At 57.6% G+C, this 22,641-nt stretch overlaps 1 protein-coding gene across 3 annotated transcripts in view; it reads right to left on the bottom strand.

Moving 5' to 3' along the window:
- FBLN1 (fibulin 1) overlaps positions 1 to 22,641 on the bottom strand; it is a 69,166-nt gene that overhangs the window by 14,958 nt on the left and 31,567 nt on the right. For 2 of the 3 annotated variants that reach the window (XM_036300229.1, XM_036300227.1), the window contains 5 exons: positions 21,167 to 21,286; positions 20,291 to 20,422; positions 18,505 to 18,628; positions 3,293 to 3,435; positions 900 to 1,031 (listed from right to left, as the gene is read on the bottom strand). In XM_036300229.1, coding sequence (XP_036156122.1) covers positions 900 to 1,031; positions 3,293 to 3,435; positions 18,505 to 18,628; positions 20,291 to 20,422; positions 21,167 to 21,286 — 651 coding nt within the window. Of the gene's footprint in view, positions 1 to 899; positions 1,032 to 3,292; positions 3,436 to 9,980; positions 10,425 to 18,504; positions 18,629 to 20,290; positions 20,423 to 21,166; positions 21,287 to 22,641 lie in introns of those variants that run through there. The other variant, XM_036300228.1, reaches the window with a different exon arrangement.

Genomic DNA, 22,641 nt, shown 5'->3' with positions numbered 1-22,641 from the left:
GGGAGCCGGGTCTGAGGTCCAACAGCGCCACCTGGCGGCCGTGTCCCAAAGCGCGCTGCCGGGCCGCCACAGGCAGGCAGGTTCTGGTCCAGCCCAGAGAATCCAGGGCCTGGAGACCACGAAGCCCACGGCCCTCCCCATCCACAATGGGGAAACTGAGGCCCAGGGGAGGACAGGGCCTAGCCTTTGTCTGCTCAGCTGCTTTGACAATGTTCAGAGTCTATTCTAAGCCCAAATGGCAGCTACGATCGTTATCGTGCCCGGAGCTTAAATTCTGTAAAACGGGACAGTTTGGGAGGTGCTGTGAGCAGGTCCCCAGGCTCACACAGGGACTCACACAGCTTCCCTCTGCACCCAAGACTCTGCTCAGCTGCCACCTCCTGCAGCTGCAGCCGCCCTGCCCTGCCGTCCCCTCCCCAGCAGTCCCACTCCCCTGCCTCCTTCATGCGCCCATGGTCCTGACTCTCCAGGGGGCTCCAGCAGCCTGCCCCCCCGCCCCCCGTCAGAGGGCTGCGCATATGGGGGCTCCGTGACGCACACTCCGACTGACACACAGACATCGGCAAGGCCAGCCAGCTCCGGGCGAGACCACAGCGCAGGCCTGACTCCCCAAGTGACACTCCCTGCACTGTACCCCGAGAATAAAATCATGTTGGCTCACAGTGAGTGGGGGGCTGTGCCGAGCCTGGGATGAGCACTTCACCCGTGATCTGCCTGACATTCGCGGCTGTGAGACGCCCAGTGAGGCGGGCCCCAGGCGAGCCCTGCCACCTGGGCGCCCTGTGGGTGCGGGACCAGCTGGGGCTTAGGAAGAGGCCTCAGCGGGCAGCTGGGCTGGTCCAGAAGCTTCCCGCCGGGTGGCACACAGGCCGGGAGGACCGGACGTCTCGGCCACTCACCCACGGTCATTCCGTCCATGTAGCGCTTGACGATGTCGAAGGAGTCCCGCAGGTTCCCCTCCGTGATGTCGAAGATGATGTCGGCGTGGTTGGCGGGGTGCGCGGGCATGACGGCACGGAGGAAGATGATCTCTGTGGAGGGAGCACAGTGTGGGGGGGCAGCCGGGCCCGCGGCTCCTCCAATCCGCCCTCGGTTCTGAGAGCCCACCCCCCGCCACTGCGAGTGGGGCTGGCTCAGCTGTCCCGCCTGCTTCATACCAACCGACCAAGGCGTGGCCACTCATGGTCACACCAAGCCCACTCACCAGGAACATGCAAGCCCACCACAAGTCACACGCGAGCCCACTCACCAGAAACACATGGACCCACCACGAGTCACACACGAGCCCACTCACCAGGAACACGAGAACCCACCACGAGTCACACGCGAGCCCACTCACCAGGAACACGAGAACCCACCACGAGTCACACGCGAGCCCACTCACCAGGAACACGAGAACCCACCACGAGTCACACGCGAGCCCACTCACCAGGAACACGCAAGCGCACCACGAGTCACACGCGAGCCCACTCACCAGGAACACGAGAACCCACCACGAGTCACACGCGAGCCCACTCACCAGGAACACGAGAACCCACCACGAGTCACACGCGAGCCCACTCACCAGGAAGGCAGGACCCTGAGCAGGGAGCCCCGGACCCCGAGGCCCCCCCGGAGCCGGACCCCGAGGCCCCCCTGAGCCCGCCTCCTGCCTCCGGGCCCGCGGACTCGCACATGAAAGCTCTCGCTTTTCTCAGAGCCGGCGCCATCGTATCGGCCCCTGTGCCGGCGGGCAGCGAGCCCCCTGCACGGAGAAGGCGGGGGTGCCGAGGGGTCACAGCGCCAGCCCCGCTTCCTACCCACGGGGAACCGAGGCCTGGAGAGGTTCCGGCTCTTTCCCCAGGTCAGGGCCAGCACCGAGCAGTAACTGGTCACTCACGCATCTCCTGAGCAGGGGGACGGAAGGCAGGTGCCCGAGGGGACGGGGGAGGGTCAGGGAGGCGAGGGGCAGCCTGTCTCCTGCCCACGGTGAGGGCTGGGCAGCTGGGTGGCCTTGTCCATCTCCCAGACCACCTGGCAGAGGCGGGGCCGCTGCCCTGGGCTGGAGCAGAGGCCGCCGCTACCGGCTCTGGGCCAGCTCCGGGCGTCCTCTGTGGGCTCAGTGTCCTCCTGCCAGCGGTGCCCTCTACGGGGCCTTCCAGCACCCAAGGCCCGGGTCTGGACTTCCGGGCCCGAGAGGCCAACAGGGTCTCTGCCACAGCCAACTCCCTGTGGAACCGACTTAGACGCGCCCCATGAGGCCGCAGAGCGGCTGCGCTTTGGGGGGATTTGCCTGCCGTCGGGTGGGACCCGGCATTCTGCTCCGACCAAGTCCGCGCCTCCTCAGAAGCTGGTCCTGCCCTCGCCACCCCCACACCAGGCCGACGCACCCTGGTCGCCTGCGGGCCTCACATGTGGAAACGCAGGGTGTGGTCATGGGGGCGGGGGGGGGGGGGCGGTCAGAGAGCTCGTCCTCATCCCAGGCCCAGGGACTGGCCCTGAGCCCAGCACAGAGGCTCGGCCTCTGCTTGCTGAGTGACAGCTCCTCGGAGGCCGAGGATGGAGACGGCAGCGGAAGGGGTGGCTGAGACCACACCAGCGCCGGCATGGGGGTGACACCCCCAGAGCCAGTGTACAGAGCAGGGCCGCATTCGCAGTCTGCTGGGCACTGGGGGCAAGGCCCCTGGCTCCGCCCCAGTGAACAGGTGGGCAGGCCAGGAGCTCCCTGCGGGCAGGGGTGGGCACAGGAGCACTGGCTCCCTGGACCCATCTAGCTGCTCCAGCCCATCTATCCCCCCATCCAGGGTGGGTCCCTAGCAGGCTCCCCTGCTTCAGCTCATGCCTTACCAAGCCTCCTGCTCCAGCCAGGAAACCAGGCTTAGTTCCTCAGGTGCCCACACTCCCCATTCACCCGCAGGCCTTTTCAGGTTCTGCTCTGCTCGGCACCCTCCTCTCCACTTTCACCAGATTCCCTCCTAGTGACCACTCAGGCCCGAGAGTGAAAGTCACCTCCTCCTGGAGGCCCTCCCAGATTCCCCAGCACTTGGCACTGAGTCAACACTTCATCGCTATTTGCTGAGTGACTGACCTCTAAGAGGCCCTGACCTGGGAGCGGGAGAGGGCTGGGGTCGGGCCGTCCAGTGCTATGCAGTCTGGGGACACACAGGAGATGTGGGGGTCGGGGAGAGGGCTACATTTCAAACTCCAAACCCACATCCTACCCCGGAGTGGCTGCCTTGCAGGGAGCTTGCCTAGACAATGGCCTCCCCTGGGGACCCCCAAGCCAATTCCAGGCCATGGGGTCACCGCTTACCTTCTGGGTGGGCGAACTCGCGGAAGGTGGGCAGCGAGACGACGGTGTAGGAGACGGTGTGCACCAGGTCCAGCATGCAGCTGATGTCGCTGGGGCGGCAGGACTTGATGCAGCGGACGGTGTCTGTCTTCTCCTGGTGGAGCCTGAGGACAGAGCACGGGAGGCGTGGGAAGGTTGGACCCCGTCCTCACGGAGACGGGGCCTGGGAGGCGGCAGGTGGCCAGGTGGGGCTGCGGCCCACAGCCGGCGCCATCAGAGCCTCCACAGCCCGCTGCTCCCTGAGGATGCCTCGGGCCCCTCCTACACCCTGGACAGGCCCCGAAGGGCAGGGCCGCGCCCGTGTGTGTGGGTAGCCAGCCAGGCTTTGCTCTCGTGAACTGAGCCCGTTCCTACAACAGCGGACACACATTCATTCACTCGCGCAGCAAGTCTGTTCTGAGGGCCTGCCGGGGGCCAGGCCGCGGGGCACCAGGGGAGCCCTGCCTCCATGGAGCCCTCAGTCGGGCGGGTCACGGGGTCACAAACCGGGGAGCGGATATAAACCAGCTCGGTGCTCAGCACACAGTCAGTCTACAGTTCACGGGAGGGGAGGAGGGGGAGAGGCAGTATGTTACAGGTCTATGCTCCAGGCCGCGTGCTAGACACATTTTTAAAATCTTTTTAGTGTAAAATAAAACACTAACGTAAATGATACACAAAGCTATACTTTAATGGGTATTATAAGGCAAACGCCTTAGTCACCACTCAGGCCAGAGAGAGAACGCCTCACCAGCCACCTGAGGCCTTCACGTGCCCCAGGCCACCCCTCCTGCGCCCACAGCAAGCCCGCCCTGACTCCCTGGCGGTCGCCTCCCTGGGTTTCATCAGAGTTCCTATCACACAAGTGTGCATCTTGAGACACAGTCGTTTGGACTTGTCTGGCAAAACTTTTTTATGTCTTTTTGTCTTTTTATTGATTTTTTAGAGAGAAAGGAGGGGAGAAAGAAACATCAACATGAGAGCAAAACATTGATCAGCTGCCTCCTGCACGCCCCCTACTGGGGTCCAAGCCTGCAACCCAGGCGTGTGCCCTGACTGGGAATTGAACTGGCAGCCTTTTGGTGCACAGGATGATGCCTAACCAACTGAGCCACACCAGCCAGGGCACAGTTTTCATGTCTTTTAAGTCCTTTTTAATCTACAGGCTTCCTCTCCATCCTCATTTCCCACAATTGATCTGCTAAGGAACAGAAGTGTCTGAGCCGTAGAGCCTCCGACATCTGGCCTTGCCGACTGCGGCCTCGCGGGCTCAGTATGTTCCTGGGGCCCCTGCATTGCCGGCACGCTGGTCGCTGGTCGCTGACCCAGGCCCGGGTCAGAGGCAGGCCCAGCCCCTTGGGCCAGATGGTAGTGGGTGGCATGTCTCCCGTCAGGGGGCACGTGTTGTCTGGTCGTCTTCCTTTCTGTGACGTCAGCAGCTGTGTGTGCTCAGGGCCCAGACCCACTGATTCACCGGGGATTGGAAAACGCTGATGTGCTGAGTCTGTTGTTTCTTTTGCATGTATTGGCTGGAAAACTTCTGCAATAAACACTTCCCTCACATGCGAGCTGGTTTCCAGGGAGTGTGGTTCGCAGAGCAAGATCTGGGCCTGATTCTTCCCCACTGTTTACCAGTTTCCAGGGTCATGAGCCAGCTCGCTATCATCACCCAGGTGTTAACCACGGGTGATTTAAATCTCAGTGTGAAATCAAGGACTTCAACCATCTGATGAATTCCAACCCACTGCAATTATTATCTTTTGTTGGAGCTCAAGTGCTCTCTCCTTCTGCCAGAGGGAAATCAGATTGGTCCCAGGGGAACTGGAGACCCTGCTCTGACAAGGTGGTCCAGCTCAGCTTGTGGCTTTATTGCCCCAGCGATTTCTCCAAGAAGTCTCGGGTTTGGTTTTTAATTCTGTTTCTATTTTTTTAGTGGAAATGGTATTTCAAAATCACAATCCAGGTACCGGGGTTACTCAGTGCCACTGAGTGGTCAGTTTCCAGGCCTCTGCAGTGGGCATTAAAAAAAAAGATTTGTTATTGATTTTTAGAGAGAAGAAGGGAGAGAGAGAGAGAGCGAAACATTGATCAGCTGCCTCCTGCATGCCCCCTGCTAGGGACTGAGCCTACAGCCGGGCATGTGCCCTGACCGGGAATGGAACTGGTCAACTTTTGGTGCACGGGAAGATGCACAACCAACTGAGCCACACCAGCCAGGGCTGCAGTGGACATGTTAGAAGATAAAATACATCATGAGTTCATACTGACCACGTCTGAGTCAAAAACAAGGCCCACACGGTTATTTTCCTTAATCTCGACTCTTTTACAAAGGAATCTCCTCTCTTCCGTATCAGAATCCTGGTCCTTAAGAACACAGGCGATGACAGAATGTCCTAAAATTATTTATTTAGTTTATCCCACACAGTAGTCTCAGAATAACAATAGTAAAATTGCCACCATTAATTACCTAAAAAGCATATTTGGGGACTATGTTCTCTCCGTTCTACCTTCTAATTTTAAATAGACGTGCTATATCTACATTGTCTGAGCACATAGCAATTCTACTGTACTTTTTCTTGTAACACTCGTCTAGTTGTAGTTCTATGAGTAGCTGTTTTTAACGCTTACATGTTGATAATAGTTTGTACTCTCTGTACACAAAACGGTTTTGTTGGATATAAGGTCCTAGTCTTCTATTTTCTTGAGCCTTCTAATTATTCATATTTTCCTGGCAAAAGTCGTGCTGTGAAAAAGTCTGATGATAATATAATTTTTCCCTTAAAAGTTACTTGCTGGTTTTGCCTCGATGCCCGTAGTTTGCTTTCTCTTTTCTTTAAAGTCCAATAATTTTATTAGACTATGTTATTTTTAGTGGTGGTCCTGACTTTATTACTTTTACTAAGCTATTTTATCTCCCCCACACTCAATGCAAAGAAAGAAAACAACATGAAAAATATGTCCTCATTATTATTCACAATCAAAAGGACCGGCTTCGTTCTGCAGGCCCGGCTGTGCTGTGCAAGAGGAGCCCTTTGTGGCTCAAGTGGGGCCACGTACCATTTAGTTTGCAGACCTGGTGGCTGCACTAACTCCACAGGAACTGTGACAAACGGAACCATTTCTGTGGCACCCCAGATCTCAGTAAATAAAACCCACACAAGAAAAGATAGCCCTGGCTGGTTTGGCTCAGTGGATAGAGCATTGGCCTGTGGACTGAAGGGTCCTGTGTACGATTCCAGTCAAGGGCACGTGCCGGGGCTGCGGGCTCGATCCCCAGTAGGGGGCGTGCAGGAGGCAGCCGGTCAATGATTCTCTCAACATTGATGTTTCTATCTCTCTCTCCCTCCGTCTCCCTTCCTCTCTGAAATCAATAAAAATAAAATCATATATATAGATATAGATATAGATATAGATATAGATATAGATATAGATATAGATATAGATAACAATCAATCTGTCCATAAGCTGTACCTAAAGACTCTTTCTTTAGGGTCAGTTAGAAAAGGGGCCCTTTGAGTATAAGGACACACGATTATTGTGGTCTAAAGATTGCTATCATGTCTGTTATAATGAAGATGAGGTAGACACCAAACCACTGTCAGATTAAGAAACTTCTCCAACTCGTCTCAATTCTTCAACTAGTGGCGCCAGCTCCTCTTCTAGGCGGACAGTCAGTCCTGCATTGGCACTGCCGCTGGCTATGAAACTCACCACCAAAGGCAAAGGATTACATTGACCCACCTGGTTGGTGTTAGAATAGCAGGGGAGACTTTCATTTTTTGAAAGTCCGAGTTTGCTCCTTTGGCCTGTTGCAAGGGCAAGAGCAGATAAGAAACCAGATCTCAAGGGAGGCTCTGGAGCAATATCATTGGTCGCCTTAATAACAGGCGCTCCGCCTCATCGGACAGAAGAGCATGAGCCCTTCAGCACTTGGTAACTTTTCATACAGGAGTCGCATTAGGCCATCCGCACGACGAACCCCTTTCTCTCTCAGGTTCAATATCCAGCCCAGCCTGCTGGGCTGCCTGGTCTCTGGGCAGCAGGGTTCGTGGCTACCTCCTGCCACTTCAGGGGCAGCTTCAAAGACCTGGCCTATGTCTTGATGTTGGTTGCTCTGAGTAGGTATGTTTGGGTATGTTGTATTTTTTCAATATGGAATTTCAATTTTAAAAAAATGTTTCCGTAAAGTTTTTTGAGTTATTATTTGTTAGTATTTACTTTCCCCCCTATTTGGGGTGAGTTCCTTAGAGATTTCTATTATTGGTATGTTAGATCTTTGCCTGCCTTCAATATCTGTCACTTTCTCTTTAAGCGTTTTCATCCCTTTTGTTATGGTTTTTTTATTTATAAAACTTTTATTTTTAGCTTCCCTTTCTATTGAGTATTTGTCTCTGAAATTGCTTTTTGCTTTCATGTTAAATTGGTCTACTGGACTTTGCAGGGAATACTTGTGGACTACTTTGGCATCTCCCACTTTCTCCTGCATGGATGCCAGCTGGGCATGGACTGTATTTGGGGACTCATGGGGACACCTTCTCACCTTATGTAGTTGTAAATGTTTCCTCTGGATTTAAACACTTTCTTATCTGGCTATTGTGTGGTTTTGGTTGGGATCCAGAGAGCTTCAAACACTATGTGCTGTATCTTCCGTCTTCCGGAATCTCTTTGCTAGACACTTGGCACATATTATCTCCTTTACCCTTCCCAGCTCTTTCCTCTTCACCACACTGCCTCCTTCTCTGGTGAATAAAAGGTCCTGTTTTGTGCTTGGAAACTACGGAAGGGGCTGTATCCAGGGCTTCCTGAGACAAGGCCAGTTACGACCTGAGCAGCACTGACTAACCCAGTCAGCCTGCCGGCTTCCAACCTTCGAGGCAGCACGGGCACGGCTCCGGAGCTGACTCAGAGCCAGGCTGCCTGGGCCTGCGTCCCTGCCCCACTTGATACCAGCTGAGGGGCTGTGGGCAAGTGACTTACTAGAAAGCTCTCCACACTTCCGCGTCTTCACTGTGAAGTGGGGACCATAACAGTCCTTTCCTTGCAAGGCTGTTGTGAGGAGCAGTTAAGTGCTTAGAACGGTGGCTGGCCCGCAGGAAGCAGTACATAAGCGTCAGCTGCCATAGTTTTTATCATCATTCTAATAATGATGATCCTGATTATTATCATTTCCCCCAGGGGCTCGGTTTAGTAGAATGACTCGGCCAGAAGTGAGGCAGCTCTACATACCAATGACCTGGATATATCCAACCCTCTGAACCTTCACTCCCTGTTTGTATCAAGATCCAAATGAACACTGTTCACAATGAGTGAAGAGACCAACATGTATGACTGCCTACCATGTACCAGACATGGCCTTGGGGGTTTCATTAATCTCCACAGAAACCCATGGACCGCACCCTACTCTGTGCTAGGCATCTTGCTAGGAGCGAGGGACAGGGCTCTGAAAGAGACAAACTTGGTCCCTGCCTTCATGAGCTTTCTGGACTATGGGGAAGATGACGAGAAACAGGTAAATGGCCACTGCAAACTGCGATCAGCATCATGAAGGAAGAATTACAAGGAAGAATGACAGAAGAAACCCAAGCCCAGGGGTCAAGGAAGGCCTCTCAGAGAAAAGAACACTTAAGCTGAAGTTTAACTAACATTCAGACCAAGGGTGCAAAGCATGTGCAAAGGGCCTGAGGCAGCAAAGAGCTCGTCAGTGTGGCCTGCAGGGAGTGAGCAGGTGGAGAATGAGCTAAGCCTGGAGATGCACCCGAGAACTAAGTCATGCAGGACCTTGACAGGCACATGGGGGACTTGGGTCAGTGGTTCGGCTGGAATCCTGGTGGAGATGGAGGGGCAGGTGGGTCGGAGCCCACACTGGAGGTCTTGTGACAGAATGGCACAGTCAGCCATGGAGTCAGCAAACTGGGTTTTAACACCGGCTGTGTGATCTTGGGCAAGTCGCTCGCCCTCTCCGTGTCCCTTGAGGATGAGACACCTGCCTGGCAGGAGTGGAGACAATGCAGCGAAGGACCTGATGCGACCGGGTGTCCCCATGAGCAGAGCACTCGCTGCCCCTCCGGGCGCAGGGCCGCATCCTGGCATCCTTGGCGCAGGCACTGGCCCCCTGAGGCAAGAGCTGCATCAAGATGCTGCAGCCGCACCCAGCGTTTTCCCACCACCACATCGGGCTGCTTCTCAGGACAAACAAGACGGCCAACTTGAGCCACATCCACCAGAAAATGCTTTTTTTTTCCTGCTTCCGTTAAATGCTCAGCTCTGAGCGACACAGCAAGGAAACCAAGCTGGAGCCTGAAGCCCAGCTTGGCCACAAACAGGCCATGTAACCTTGGCCAAGACCCTCCCCTTCTCTGGGCCTCAGTTTTCACATTTGTAAAATGAGAGGGGACGGAGCTCACCAATCAGTCTCTGAGGGGCCTTCTCCATCATCACCTCTGGGCTTAAAGGGGGCAAGAGAATTCACTTGCAAGGGCACACGGAGCCTCTTCTGCCCTCGCCTGGGCTCCCTGGAGGAAGGAGCAGTGGCCGCCATGGACAGCCGCTCCCAGGCGTGCCCCAGGCACCCCCGGGGGCACCAGGCCGTGGCAAGTACCCGGCTCACCCTGATGATAAGCAACAGAGACTCCCACCCGCACACGAGGAATAAACCAAGGCACGCGAGGCATGCGGGTGGATCGCCTGCTGAATTTTATTGAGCCGGGCGAGGAGGGTGAGGAAAGCGACAAGAGGGAGCCCCGCGCCCACAGCGAATGCTCAGAGCTCTGCGGACACAAAGATGAAAAGCTTGGCCACAAAGGAGCTGACGGTGCCGTGGCGATAGAGGTCCATCTTGACGGTCAGGAGCAAGTCCCGGGGCTCAGGGACGGGCTTGGCGAGGGCCACCACCCCGCTGTGGGGGTTCACCTTCCGGGTGGTGAAAAAGCCCTCGTCATTGCCGCCGGTGATGGCCAGCTGCATGCTGTCCCCGGGGACGGAGCTGGAGGGGCCCATGCGGAAGACCACGGCGGGCACTTGGATGTTGGTGGGGAAAGAGAGGTGGTAGTAGGTTATTCGCAGAGGCAGCCTGTGGCACTCCTGATTCTCATGGCAAGGCAAGCGCTCGCAGCGGCTGCAAGACAAGTGACAGAGACAAGGGGGGTTAGGGCCGGTCCAGCAAGCGGGGGGCAGTGCGGGAAGCGGGTGCGCGGCGGGCTCCCGCCCCTCGGGCCGCAGGACGGGGAGGGGCGCCCCTCACTCACCTGCGGGAGGTGCCGTGGGCCTCAGGGCTGCGGACTCGGGCACTAGCCTCTTCCAACACCCTCGGGGGGCGCGGGGGGCTGGGCTCAAGGGCTGTGCCCGGAGGGCGGGGTGGCCCCTTCTCACCGGCAGAGCCCCGGCCCCACTGGTCAGGGCCACCAGGGCTCCTGGGGGGCTGCAGAGAGGACCCCGGGAAGGATCGTCTTCCCACTAGCAGCCCTGACTGCGGCCATCGGCCAAGTGCTCGGCTCTGCACCACCACGCCTTCCCTCTGCACTGTCAGCGGGTACGACGCCATTGTCCAAATGGGGAAACTGAGGCTGAGAGCGCCAGTGCCTTCCCAAGGTCAGAGTGAGGAAGCCAGACTCATGCTTGGGCGGGAGGTCCATTCCCCTCTAGGCCTTGACTCCAGGCCCAGGTCCTGTCTCTGTCACAGGACTAGCCAGGACTCGGAGCAAAGATGGGGACAGATTCTAATTTCCCGTGACAGGATGGGGACAGGTTAAATCTTCCTGTGACAGGATGGGGACAGATTCTCACTTCCTGTGACAGGATGGGGACAGGTTAAAGCTTCCTGTGACGGGATGGGGGCAGGTTAAAGCTTCCTGTGACAGGATGGGGACAGATTCTCACTTCCTGTGACAGGATGGGGACAGGTTAAATCTTCCTGTGACGGGATGGGGGCAGGTTAAAGCTTCCTGTGACAGGATGGGGACAGATTCTGACTTCCTGTGACAGGATGGGGACAGGTTAAATCTTCCTGTGACAGGATGGGGACAGATTCTGACTTCCTGTGACAGGATGGGGACAGGTTAAAGCTTCCTGTGACAGGATGGAGACAGATTCTGACTTCCTGTGACAGCATGGGGACAGGTTCTCACTTCCTGTGACAGGATGGGGACAGATTCTGACTTCCTGTGACAGGATAGGGACAGATTCTGACTTCCTGTGACGGGATGGGGACAGGTTAAAGCTTCCTGTGACGGGATGGGGACAGATTCTGACTTCCTGTGACAGCATGGGGACAGGTTCTCACGTCCTGTGACTGGATAGGGACAGATTCTCACTTCCTGTGACAGCATGGGGACAGGTTAAAGCTTCCTGTGACAGGATGGGGACAGGTTAAATCTTCCTGTGACAGGATGGGGACAGATTCTCACTTCCTGTGACAGCATGGGGATAGGTTAAAGCTTCCCGTGACAGGATGGAGACAGGTTAAAGCTTCCTGTGACAGGATGGGGACAGGTTAAATCTTCCTGTGACAGGATGGGGACAGGTTAACACTTCCTGTGACAGGATTGGGACAGTTTCTCACTTCCTGTGACAGGATGGGGACAGGTTAAAGCTTCCCGTGACAGGATGGAGACAGGTTAAATCTTCCTGTGACAGGATAGGGACAGATTCTCACTTCCTGTGACAGGATGGGGACAGATTCTCACTTCCTGTGACAGGATGGGGACAGATTCTCACGTCCTGTGACAGGATGGGGACAGGTTCTCACTTCCTGTGACAGGATGGGGACAGGTTCTCACGTCCTGTGACTGGATAGGGACAGATTCTCACTTCCTGTGACAGCATGGGGACAGGTTAAAGCTTCCTGTGACAGGATGGGGACAGGTTAAATCTTCCTGTGACAGGATGGGGACAGGTTAAATCTTCCTGTGACAGGATAGGGACAGATTCTCACTTCCTGTGACAGGATGGGGACAGGTTAAAGCTTCCCGTGACAGGATGGAGACAGGTTAATCTTCCTGTGACAGGATAGGGACAGATTCTCACTTCCTGTGACAGGATGGGGGACAGATCTCACTTCCTGTGACAGGATGGGGACAGATTCTCACTTCCTGTGACAGGATGGGACAGGTTCTCACGTCTTGTGACTGGATAGGGACAGATTCTCACTTCCTGTGACAGCATGGGGACAGGTTAAAGCTTCCTGTGACAGGATGGGGACAGGTTAAATCTTCCTGTGACAGGATGGGGACAGGTTAAATCTTCCTGTGACAGGATGGGGACAGATTCTCACTTCCTGTGACAGGATGGGGATAGGTTAAAGCTTCCCGTGACAGGATGGAGACAGGTTAAAGCTTCCTGTGACAGGATGGGGACAGGTTAAAGCTTCCTGTGACAGGATGGGGACAGGTTAAATAAGCTTCCTGTGACAGGATGGGGACAGATTCTCACTTCCTGTGACAGGATGGGGACAGGTTAAAGCTTCCTGTGACAGGATGGAGACAGGTTAAAGCTTCCTGTGACGATAAGGGCAGGTTCTCTCTTCCTGTGACAGGATGGGGACAGGTTAAAGCTTCCTGTGACAGGATTGGGACAGATTCTCACTTCCTGTGACAGCATGGGGACAGGTTAAAGCTTCCTGTGACAGGATGGGGACAGATTATCACTTCCTGTGACAGGATGGGGACAGGTTAAAGCTTCCTGTGACAGGATGGGGACAGATTCTCACTTCCTGTGACAGGATGGGGACAGATTCTCACTTCCTGTGACAGGATGGGGACAGGTTAAAGCTTCCTGTGACAGGATGGGGACAGGTTCTCACTTCCTGTGACAGGATGGGGACAGGTTAAAGCTTCCTGTGACTGGATGGAGACAGGTTAAAGCTTCCTGTGACGATAAGGGCAGGTTCTCTCTTCCTGTGACAGGATGGGGACAGGTAAAAGCTTCCTGTGACAGGATGGGGACAGGTAAAAGCTTCCTGTGACAGGATGGGGCAGGTTAAAGCTTCCTGTGACGATAGGGGCAGGTTCTCTCTTCCTGTGACAGGATGGGGACAGGCTCTCACTTCCTGTGACAGGATGGGGACAGGTTAAAGCTTCCTGTGACAGGATGGCGGCAGGGGATACCTGCATTCAGGCCCATCATACTGTGGAGACAGCGGCCTTAGGAACCAGAGTGGAGGTGGAGCGCCTAGGCCTTGGCCGACCTGCCCAGGAAGTCCTGCCACGTGGACTGTTTAAATTCTCCAGTTGGAGCATCTACCGCCCTCGTCTTCCATCACGTCCCCCACCAGCTTGGTGAGTTTTCATCCTCGTGCTGGGTTACTTGGGCTTATTTCACACTCACGTGGTGGGTGAGCGTGGTCTCCTTTACTGCCTACCTCAGCCGCTCTCAGGACTGATGGTGCCCTCTCACGTGACCAGCCTGAGTTTTAGAAAGGCCGGCCCTGGGGTGGGCTCATGGCGCTACAGGTATGTGAGGAACGGGCACACTGAAGAGCGAGCCATGCCTGGGAGGGAACCCGGAGCAGAGGGAGAATAGGAGAGGCGGCCTGGGCCCGAGACAGCCCAGCCGCAGAGACAGCCAAGCCCAGGCCGATGGGAGCGCTCCAGGCGACCTGACCTGGGCGGTGCGGCTTCATGCTGCCCATCCCACCAGCTCACTTCCCTTCACATCCTTCTCCTCACTGTACTGACAGGAGACAAGCTCCGCGAGTGCATGACTCCAGGCCGCAGTCAGTGGCTGAGGCAAGTCAGCCCCACTTCAAAGACTTTGCATCCTCTCGCTCTCTCTCTCTTTCTCTCTCACACACACACTTGCACACACACACACACACACACACACGCACACACACACACGCACACGCATGCAGGTGCAGCAGCTTCAGAAAGGGCCCGGTGGGCCTGGCCAGCAGGTGGCGCTAGTCGCCTTCAGTGCGTTAAGCTTGCCCACCTGCGCGGCCTGTCCCCTCTCCGGGGACAGGGTTTTGATTTGGAAACATTGGCCCAGCACGTGTGGATGGCGGGGAACGGGAAGTGTGCGTGACGTCCTGGTACAGCTTCCGCAGCCATCACACACAGCCAGCCAGACATGCCTTCCTGCTCACGGGTCCCCACAGTCCCAGCCCCACAGTCAGTCACAGAGCCCCCAGCCCTCCTGGCACTGGGCATTTCTCAGCCTGACTCCTAGGCCACCCGCTGCCCAAGGGCGTGGCGGGCACCCTGGCTTTATCTCCATGCCCAGCATGGGCGCGGCACCTCCTGTGTGTTCAGCAAATGTGCACAAATCAGCATGGCCCCATTTTCCTGATCAGCTGTTCTGTCGAGCAGTGCCCTGACGTACCGAACCGCCCGGAACACCTGCTGCTGCTTCTGGCAAACCTCCTGCAGACGGGGAAGGGCACAGTCTTCATGGGTCTACCAATGGTTCTCAACCTTCTGGCCCTTTAAATACAGTTCCTCATGTTGTGACCCAACCATAAAATTATTTTCGTTGCTACTTCATAACTGTCATGTTGCTACTGTTATGAATCATAATGTAAATATCTGATATGCAGGATGGTCTTAGGCAACCCCAGTGAAAGGGTCGTTCGACGGCCAAAGGGGTCACGACCCACAGGTTGAGAACCGCTGGTCTAGACTGAGGCGGGTCCATCACTACATCTATCACAGAGCAGAGGGGAGCCAGCCGCTGGTCCCCGCGCCTCAGTGTCCACCTCATCGTGCACACGAGAAAAATGTGCCCCAATTTTTTAGTCACAACACCCCATATTCCATGAAAAAGTAATTTTGAAAGCCACCACATATCAGAGAAAAACGGTTCTCAAGGCCCGTCCTTCTCCCGGGACACAGGGCCATTCTGGCCACCCCAGGCTGGGTGACACTTGCCGCTGTCCCTGACTTTCACGCTCCTGGAGACAAGCCCCAGGAGCCGCCAGGGCAGGGCCTCACCCCCTGTCTGCCGGCAACTGCACCCTCAGGCCAAGAGCCGTGCCAACCAAGAACCAAGGCTGCCCAGCCCACTCTGCCTTCCGAGACCATGAGTCTCAGGAGGCTCCGCGGAGGAGAGAGGATTTCCAGTTCCACCCCCGGCGCCGGGACCGGGGACACCCCTCAGGCGGGCAGGGGGGACTGTGTGGTCGGGATCTGAACAGCCTGCTCGGTCCGCGAGGCCCGGCCCTGTGGTCTGTGGCCAGCCTGCTGGCCATGCTCCAGCTACTGCCCTTGGTCACCAGGGACACTGCCCAGGAGACCGCATGGAGAGAGGGAGGCTGAGGCCCAGCGAGAGCGAGGGAAGCTTCGACCTTGCCCCTCGAGGGCCCTGAACAAGCCCTCCCGCTGAATGGCAACCACAGACGGGCTGCCTCCAGCCTTCCTAGTACAGCTCTAATGCAAACCCCTTCCCAAGGTCATGGAACCAGTTCTTTAAGAGGAGTTATGAGGAGGAAGGAAATGGGCTGTAAAACAGAAAATTCCACTGATGCCACTTGTCAGTGACTTGTCACTATGTTCCCACTAAGGGATCGGTGCTCCCGTGGCCTCTGAGGAAGCCCCCTACTGGACCGGGCAGCCCTCGACTTGGACTCCAGGCTGGTCAGTGATTCCTCAAGAGGGGCCAGAACAGGAGAGAACTGTAACCAGACAGATTCCTGGGAGCAGCAGTGGCGCCCTGTGACCATGTGGCCTTGCAGGAGCCACGCCCCACCTTCCCATCAGAGGGCCGAGGAACCCAGCGGCCACACGGCCGGCCGCCAGAGCGAGGCTGCGGGGGGGCCGCAGAGCCTCTACATTGACGCTGGGTCCGGAGGAAACCCCAGCAGGCAGACCGCCCTCCTGGCCACCACTGTGCTCTAAGACCAGCGCTCACTGGGCTGGCGCCTGGGGCTCATCCCTGCCGGTGCTCACTGGTCCCCAAGGCCTTGCCAAGCAGGGATGACAGATGCAGCAAGGGCTCTTGGGTGGCAAGAGACTGCCCCGAGGCCACAGCACTGAGGAACAGGAGAGCCACAGACTGGCAGTAAAATAGGCCTTGGGGTGCCCACCCAAACCCCGCAAGAGGTGAACTGGAGCGAGCTTTATGGAGCGGGCTTTGCCCCACAGTCACAGGTCATCCAACAGGAGCCCAGAAGGGGGGCGTCCCCACTCCCGGTACCACTGAGGACATGGAGGACATGAGGGGACCTGCTTCCGGTCAAGGTCAAGAGACCTGCCTGACTACAAAGCCGTATCAGCATCCCAGGTGGTGAGAACAGTCATGGGCCTTGCCTGGCCTCCTCAGGTCAGGACCCTCTCAGTTCCATTCTCCGCCTGTGCCACTGGGTGGCACCAGTGAGCAGGAATGGGCATTCATACAGCAGCCACCTTCCCTGGAGGGGCCCCCGGGAGCCGCCTGCTGCCTCTCGCCTTTACAGTGGGTGGGCCCACGTCCTGCCCTTATTTATGAAGAATGACGATCCCCCTCTTTACCAGCCCAGGGAGCAGCGATGAATCCATGAGGTGGGGACAGACCAGGCCTTCGGGCATCAGCCACTCGGTGAGGCTACGCCGCTCCTTGCTGAACACCCCAGGTTACTGCTGGGAGCTCCTTCCTTCCCTGTTTAATGGGTGTCTACACCCCGCTGTGGTCGTGCCCTCCACCTCCTCCCTCTCTGCCTGCCTCAGTTCTTCCTGCTTCATTTAAGCATTGCCTAAGCCAAGCGCCCCCTGCCGCCACCCCAGCTATGTGGGGGCCCTCCTTGGTCTCAGCACCCGTGAACTCTGGCCATTGCTGGTTTTGCAGTGCTGCTAGTGGGCAGGGGCTGGGGGCCTCTCAGCCCAGGTGCCTGCACACAGTAGGCCTGCGATGAATGTTCCCCAAGCAAGTCAGGAAGTTTCTCCCACACTGAGGGTGGCGAGGACTTCCAGAGCGCACAGCAACTGAGGGGAGGTCTGCAGATTTCACACAACCTCGGCGCACAATGCCAACCCGCCCAGCCGCAGCTCAGGAGGGGTGAAGACCCGCACAGGGTGGCCTCCTGCCTTTTACTTTCCTGGCTTGTGTGTTAGAGGCCGGTGGCAAACAGCAGAGGTGGACGGAGCTGTGGGAGAGGGGACTTACAATGACAAAGGGCAGCACAGCCTCCATGAAGGACACGGGCTTCCTTAACCAGAGGAGGGCCACCGCCCGCTGGCCATTGCGTAACCACAGCCTCTTTGGAAGGCTGCTTGCTCGCAAGCCCAGTGCTGGAGCGCTCTCCCGACCAGCCCAGGAAGGAAGCGGGTGCTGGGTTCCAAGCAGACAAAACACAGCGGGGGCACAGAGCAGCCCCGGGGGAGGGCGAGGCTGCCAAGGGCCTGGGCTGTCTGAGTCTGGCTGGAACCTACTCAGGGTTTCAACATGCTGGAGGCCAGGCCAGAACCAGGAGCCAGGGCCCTGGGGCTGAGCAAGTGGACACTGGGGCCTGGTGTACTGATCCTCCTGGCGGGAGGAGCAGGCTCAAGGTCAAGGGGCCAAGCCCACAGTCAGCCCGGCTGGGTGCTGGCTTGGAGCCATGTCCAGGGGCTGGAGGACAGCTCACGTATGCACATTCCTGAGATTGTCTCCCACCGGGGAGCTTTTCCTGAAACAACTGACCATGGTGCTAACCGAGATGAAATAAAACCAGGTGGGATGGTGTGTGGTGGACCCAGAGACCTCACTGCTCCCTGAGGAAGGGGGATCCCTGACATCCTGCAGGCAGCCCAGGGGCCTGGGACGGTGGGCTCACAATGGCATATGGCCACGGAATCTTCCACACGATTCCCACAGCCACTGGGCTGAACACAGTCCGGCTTTCAGACGGGTTCTCCTAATAATGACGCCCCAACCTGTCACGTGGGCCCACCTGGCGTCGTCGCCACCTTCACCTGATTTAGAGCATCCTGACATTTGTGTCTTACAGATGAGGAAACTGAGGCCCAGAGAGCTGCCCCAGACCAAGTTTCCCACTGGGAAACAAGAGGGCTGGGTTCTGCCTGGCTCCACGCACAGGCTGCTGGGAGAGCAGGCCCGCTGACCTCCAGCTCCTGGGAGACCTTGGTATCTGTGACCAGTCTCCCTGACATTCAGGGGCCTGAGAATCTGGGGTCCTGAGTTTCCCGAGACCCCTGCAGGGGGCACACTCATTAACCACCTGCCCAGGCTGGGCGGCGGACCCCCAGGGAGGCCGACACAGACAGACAACTGACGGCCGAGGGACTTACGTGTCCGCGGAGCGGCGGTAGTTCTCCGGACACTCGAAGGCCAGACAGCGGAAGCCGCCCTGGATGTTGAAGCACGTCTCATTGATGGAGCAGTTGTGTATGCCGGTCACACACTCGTCAATGTCTGCAAGAGACCAAAGCAACACAGTGAAGGCCGAGGCGACCTGAGCAGTCCCCACCCACAGACAGGGGTGCTGGGGCCTCCTACCAGCCAGGGTCGGGTGGGGATCGGGCCATCCTTGCCCTCCGTTGACTGCTCTCTGGAGCAGCGCCCTGTGCCACCTCTTTTATTTCTAGGACGTTTAATTTATAGAGTGTTTACTGATTATTCACAATCTCTGGAATAAGCATAACAATGATTACAGCTAACACTCTGATGCCCTGGAAATGCTTCACCAAGTTCTCTTAATTCTCCTAACAATTCACTGAGGCAAGGACTGTTTCCCTCATTTGGGGGGAGCTGGCCTAAGGTCAAACATCTTGTAAGTGGCGGAGCCGAGCTTTGAACCCGGGCAGGCTGGCGCCGGGGCCCACGCTCTGACCAGCCAGCGCCTCTCCGCAGCTCCCGAGGCTCATCGCCCTCACCTTACGTGACTCAGAACATCCCAGCGAGGAAAGAGTGAAGCTGCGAGCCCCGTGTGACAGATGAGGAAACCGAGGCCCAGTGCAATTCTACGTTGTGCCAGGTGTCCAGGGTCAGCGATGTCTGGGCTGGACCCTGGACATGGGAGCCTTCCCCCTGCCCACAACTCTCTGAGCAGCCAAATGGTGGGGCCCCGGGGACATCACCGAGCCAGGGGGCATCTCTTAAGAGGGGCCGAATGCCTGACCTCAGTGGAGAAAGTAACACTTCTAATCTCACTGGCCCAGAGCCGGGGCTCCGGAATGTGTTTTTGCTGCGTCTGGCAGGACCCCGGGGCTGTGATGAGGGAGCCTGGCCAGGGCAGGGATGTTATCTGCTCCCTCAGAAATGTGAAAACAGCTCGGACCAGCTGCAGGGGCCTCCCAGGACACGCCCAGCTGCTGCCTTGGGTCAGGGTCACCTTCTTCAAAACCAGAAATCACATCTACAGAACCGGGGGCCTCCAGAGCCTCTGGGTCACCAGCCCCATGTGGGGGCTCTGGGGAAGGGGCTGGACAGATCTGACCTCTAGATCCAGCCTCAGGGCCAATCCCGGAGGTAAGGCCGTGACCCAGGCAGGTCACTCGCTCACAAAGATCTGCTCAGCACCCCCGTGACCAGAAGGACAGGCACAGGCCGCAGGATGACCCCTGGAGCACATCACATATGGGAGCCCAGTGTCCCCTCATCCGTCCAGGCCAGAGCCAACCCCCAGCCCCAATGGACCCTTCCAGCCCTAGAGACCCTGGAGTTGTCACACAGCCAGACCACACCCTCCCCTCGTCTGGGCAGGGGTGGGCACCTTAGCTCCACCATCTGCTCACTGTTTGCCCTTAACACCTAGCAAGGTCTGGGGTTTGTCAAATGACTGAGTGTGAACTCAGCAAACGTGCTGTGGAAGAGTCCTCGGTGAGGACTTCGCATTTCCTCCTGGGCGGGCCTCTTCCTACAGGCCATCAGCCCTGGTCCAGCCCTGGGCCTGCCGAGGGCAGGGTGGAGGGCTCAGAACCCTCTGTGGTCAGGGGTGCTGGGGGTGGGGGCAGGTGTGGGAGACCAGGGTACTCGCGGAGGCCTCCCCTCCCCTCCCTGAATGCACCCCGCCGATGGTGCCCCAACACCAGAGCCCCAAGCGTGCCCCGTGCCCGCGGAGCCCAGCTCACTCACCCTGGCAGTTGCGTCCGTTGGGGGCCAGCTTGTACCCAGTCGGGGGGCAGCTGCACTGGAAGCTCCCGGGGAAGTTGATGCAGCGGTAGGAGCAGATGTGGCCCCCGGTGGGCAGGGCGCACTCATCGATGTCTGCAACAGCAAGGCCCACCCTCAGCGCCCGTGTGGCCCAGGCCGGGCCGCGTGTCCCCAGGGGCCCAGGCTGGGGCCGGGGAGGGCAGCCGCACAGGGCCAGCTGGACACGGGAGCCCTTGAAGTGCCGGGGCTGGGGCGGCGTCGGAGATCATCACATCAGAAGGGAAGACGGGCCCAGAGAGGGGAAGGAACTAGCCTCGGCCACACAGCAAGCTCATGTGGGGAAGGAGGCGGGATGGGGGCTGAGCAGAGGGGACAGGCGGGGCTTCAGAAGGACCCCAGCTCAGGAGCCTGCGCTGGCAGGGGCCTGGTGCTCAGCATTACGAATGTGCTGATGGAGACCCTCCCGGAACGGCAACAAGCCCAGCAGCGTCCAAACCCTCGCTGGGCCAGGCGCTGTAGGAAGCACTTCTGACTCATCACCAGGGTTCATCCTCCGACTCCTGGGAGAGTGTGGGGCGCACCCCATGCTGAGGAGGAGGGCCCAAGCCAGTGAGGGGCCCTCAAAAGTCAGGGATATGGGTAGCCCCGAGCCCCCTCCTCACCCCTGGGGGTCCCGGCACACACGGTGATCACCACCGTTACGTGTTTATTCACGAAAAACGTGGCGAGTGGCTTAGCTTCTTTCCCAACCTCACTCTCAGGGCGGGTAAAGGACGCCCAGTAAGTCTCAGGCAGAGGGGAAAGCAAGCGGCCCGCCTGCAAAGGCGCTGCACAGATGGCCGCAGGGAGCAGACTCACCTTCGCAGGTGACCCCGTCCACGTCGCTGAGCTGGAAGCCGCGGCGGCAGTAGCACTGGAAGGAGCCGTAGACGTTGGCGCACTCCTGGCTGCAGGGGCTGCTGGTGCATTCGTTCACATCTGAAAGAGAGGGTGCCCGGGGTCACCTCAGAGCCATGGCCCGCGTCCCTGGGGCCTTGTACAGAGGCAGAGAGCCGGAGATCCTTGAGTGCGGGGCTGGGGGTCGCCTGGGGTCCCCAGAAAGACAGAGGGCTGGATCCTCCATCCCCACCACGGCCTGCTTCCAGCTGCACCCTCTCCCGTTGGGCGGCAGGAACAGCCTCTGACCTCAGCTCCTTCCACCCCGCCGTCGCCTGGTACCAGAGTCCTTCTAGCTCATGGAATGTGATCATGTCCTCCCGGCTTCACGTCCCAGACAAGGTCCCCTGCACCGAGGGCCTGCATGACCTGTTGGTACCCCAACACCCAGTACTCCAACGCTCAGAACTCCTCGGGCCACTCAGCAACTCTGGGCTCTCGCTCATCTATTCCCTTTGCTTAGAGCAGGGATCAGCATACATTGGCCCCCAACTTGTTTCTGTAAATAAAGTTTTATTGGCACACAGCCACATGCATTCATTTACTGCAATCTAAGGCTGCTTATCCCCTATAATAGGACAGATCTATTAGAGTTGAATAGTTCCAATGGAGACTTTGGCTAGTAAAGCCTAAAACATTTACTAAGTGGCTTTTAGAAAGAAAAGCTTGCCAACCTCTGCCCAGAAGTCTCTTCTCACAGTGAGTTACTGCTAATTCTTAGCAGGGCAGGAGGGCCGAGCACCTGAGAACATCCATTAGCCGCTTCCCACCACCCCCCCGCCCCATGTTCCATCCCTGCAGCCCCCACCCCCAGCCTGGCTGCACCTGCCCACCTGCCTCTGCCCAGCGTGGCTCCGTCAGTCACATCCTAGAGAGATGCCCTGAAGGCGGGAACCATGTTCTAACTACACACTTTGGAGGCGCTTTGTAAAGGCCTAGTGGCATAACACGCCAGGTTGGCCGGGCCCTGGTTTTGTGTCCACAATATCGCCCACGGGCACAGATATGAGTGTCTACTTTCCAGTCACTGAGGGGGACCAGGACGGCACAAGCCTTGATCGATAATAACGATGATATGAGCGTCGCCACGTTGCCAGCGCCCCACTTCACACCAGCCATGTGATAGCCTGTCATCTGCTTCCTCTCGGCTCACCCTCACGACCCCTCCACCGTGGGCCCTAACACCCCCATTGCACGGACGAGAACACTGAGGCCTAGAAATGCCGAGTGACTCCTTTGAGACCACAACCAGGGCAGAGCAGGGATTTAAACCCAGGCCCGAAGGACCCCAGTGGGAAGCTGGTTCCTTGCGAATAGACACCAGCTGGGTCTGGTTCTTGGGGACAAATCCCAGGATCTCGGGGGAAGCGCGGGCGCCAGGAGCACATCGCACCGTC

The sequence above is a fragment of the Myotis myotis genome, unplaced genomic scaffold (assembly GCF_014108235.1).
Source record: "Myotis myotis isolate mMyoMyo1 unplaced genomic scaffold, mMyoMyo1.p scaffold_m19_p_3, whole genome shotgun sequence".
Taxonomy (NCBI): Eukaryota; Metazoa; Chordata; class Mammalia; order Chiroptera; family Vespertilionidae; genus Myotis; species Myotis myotis.
This window is presented reverse-complemented; position numbering and strand designations above follow the sequence as displayed.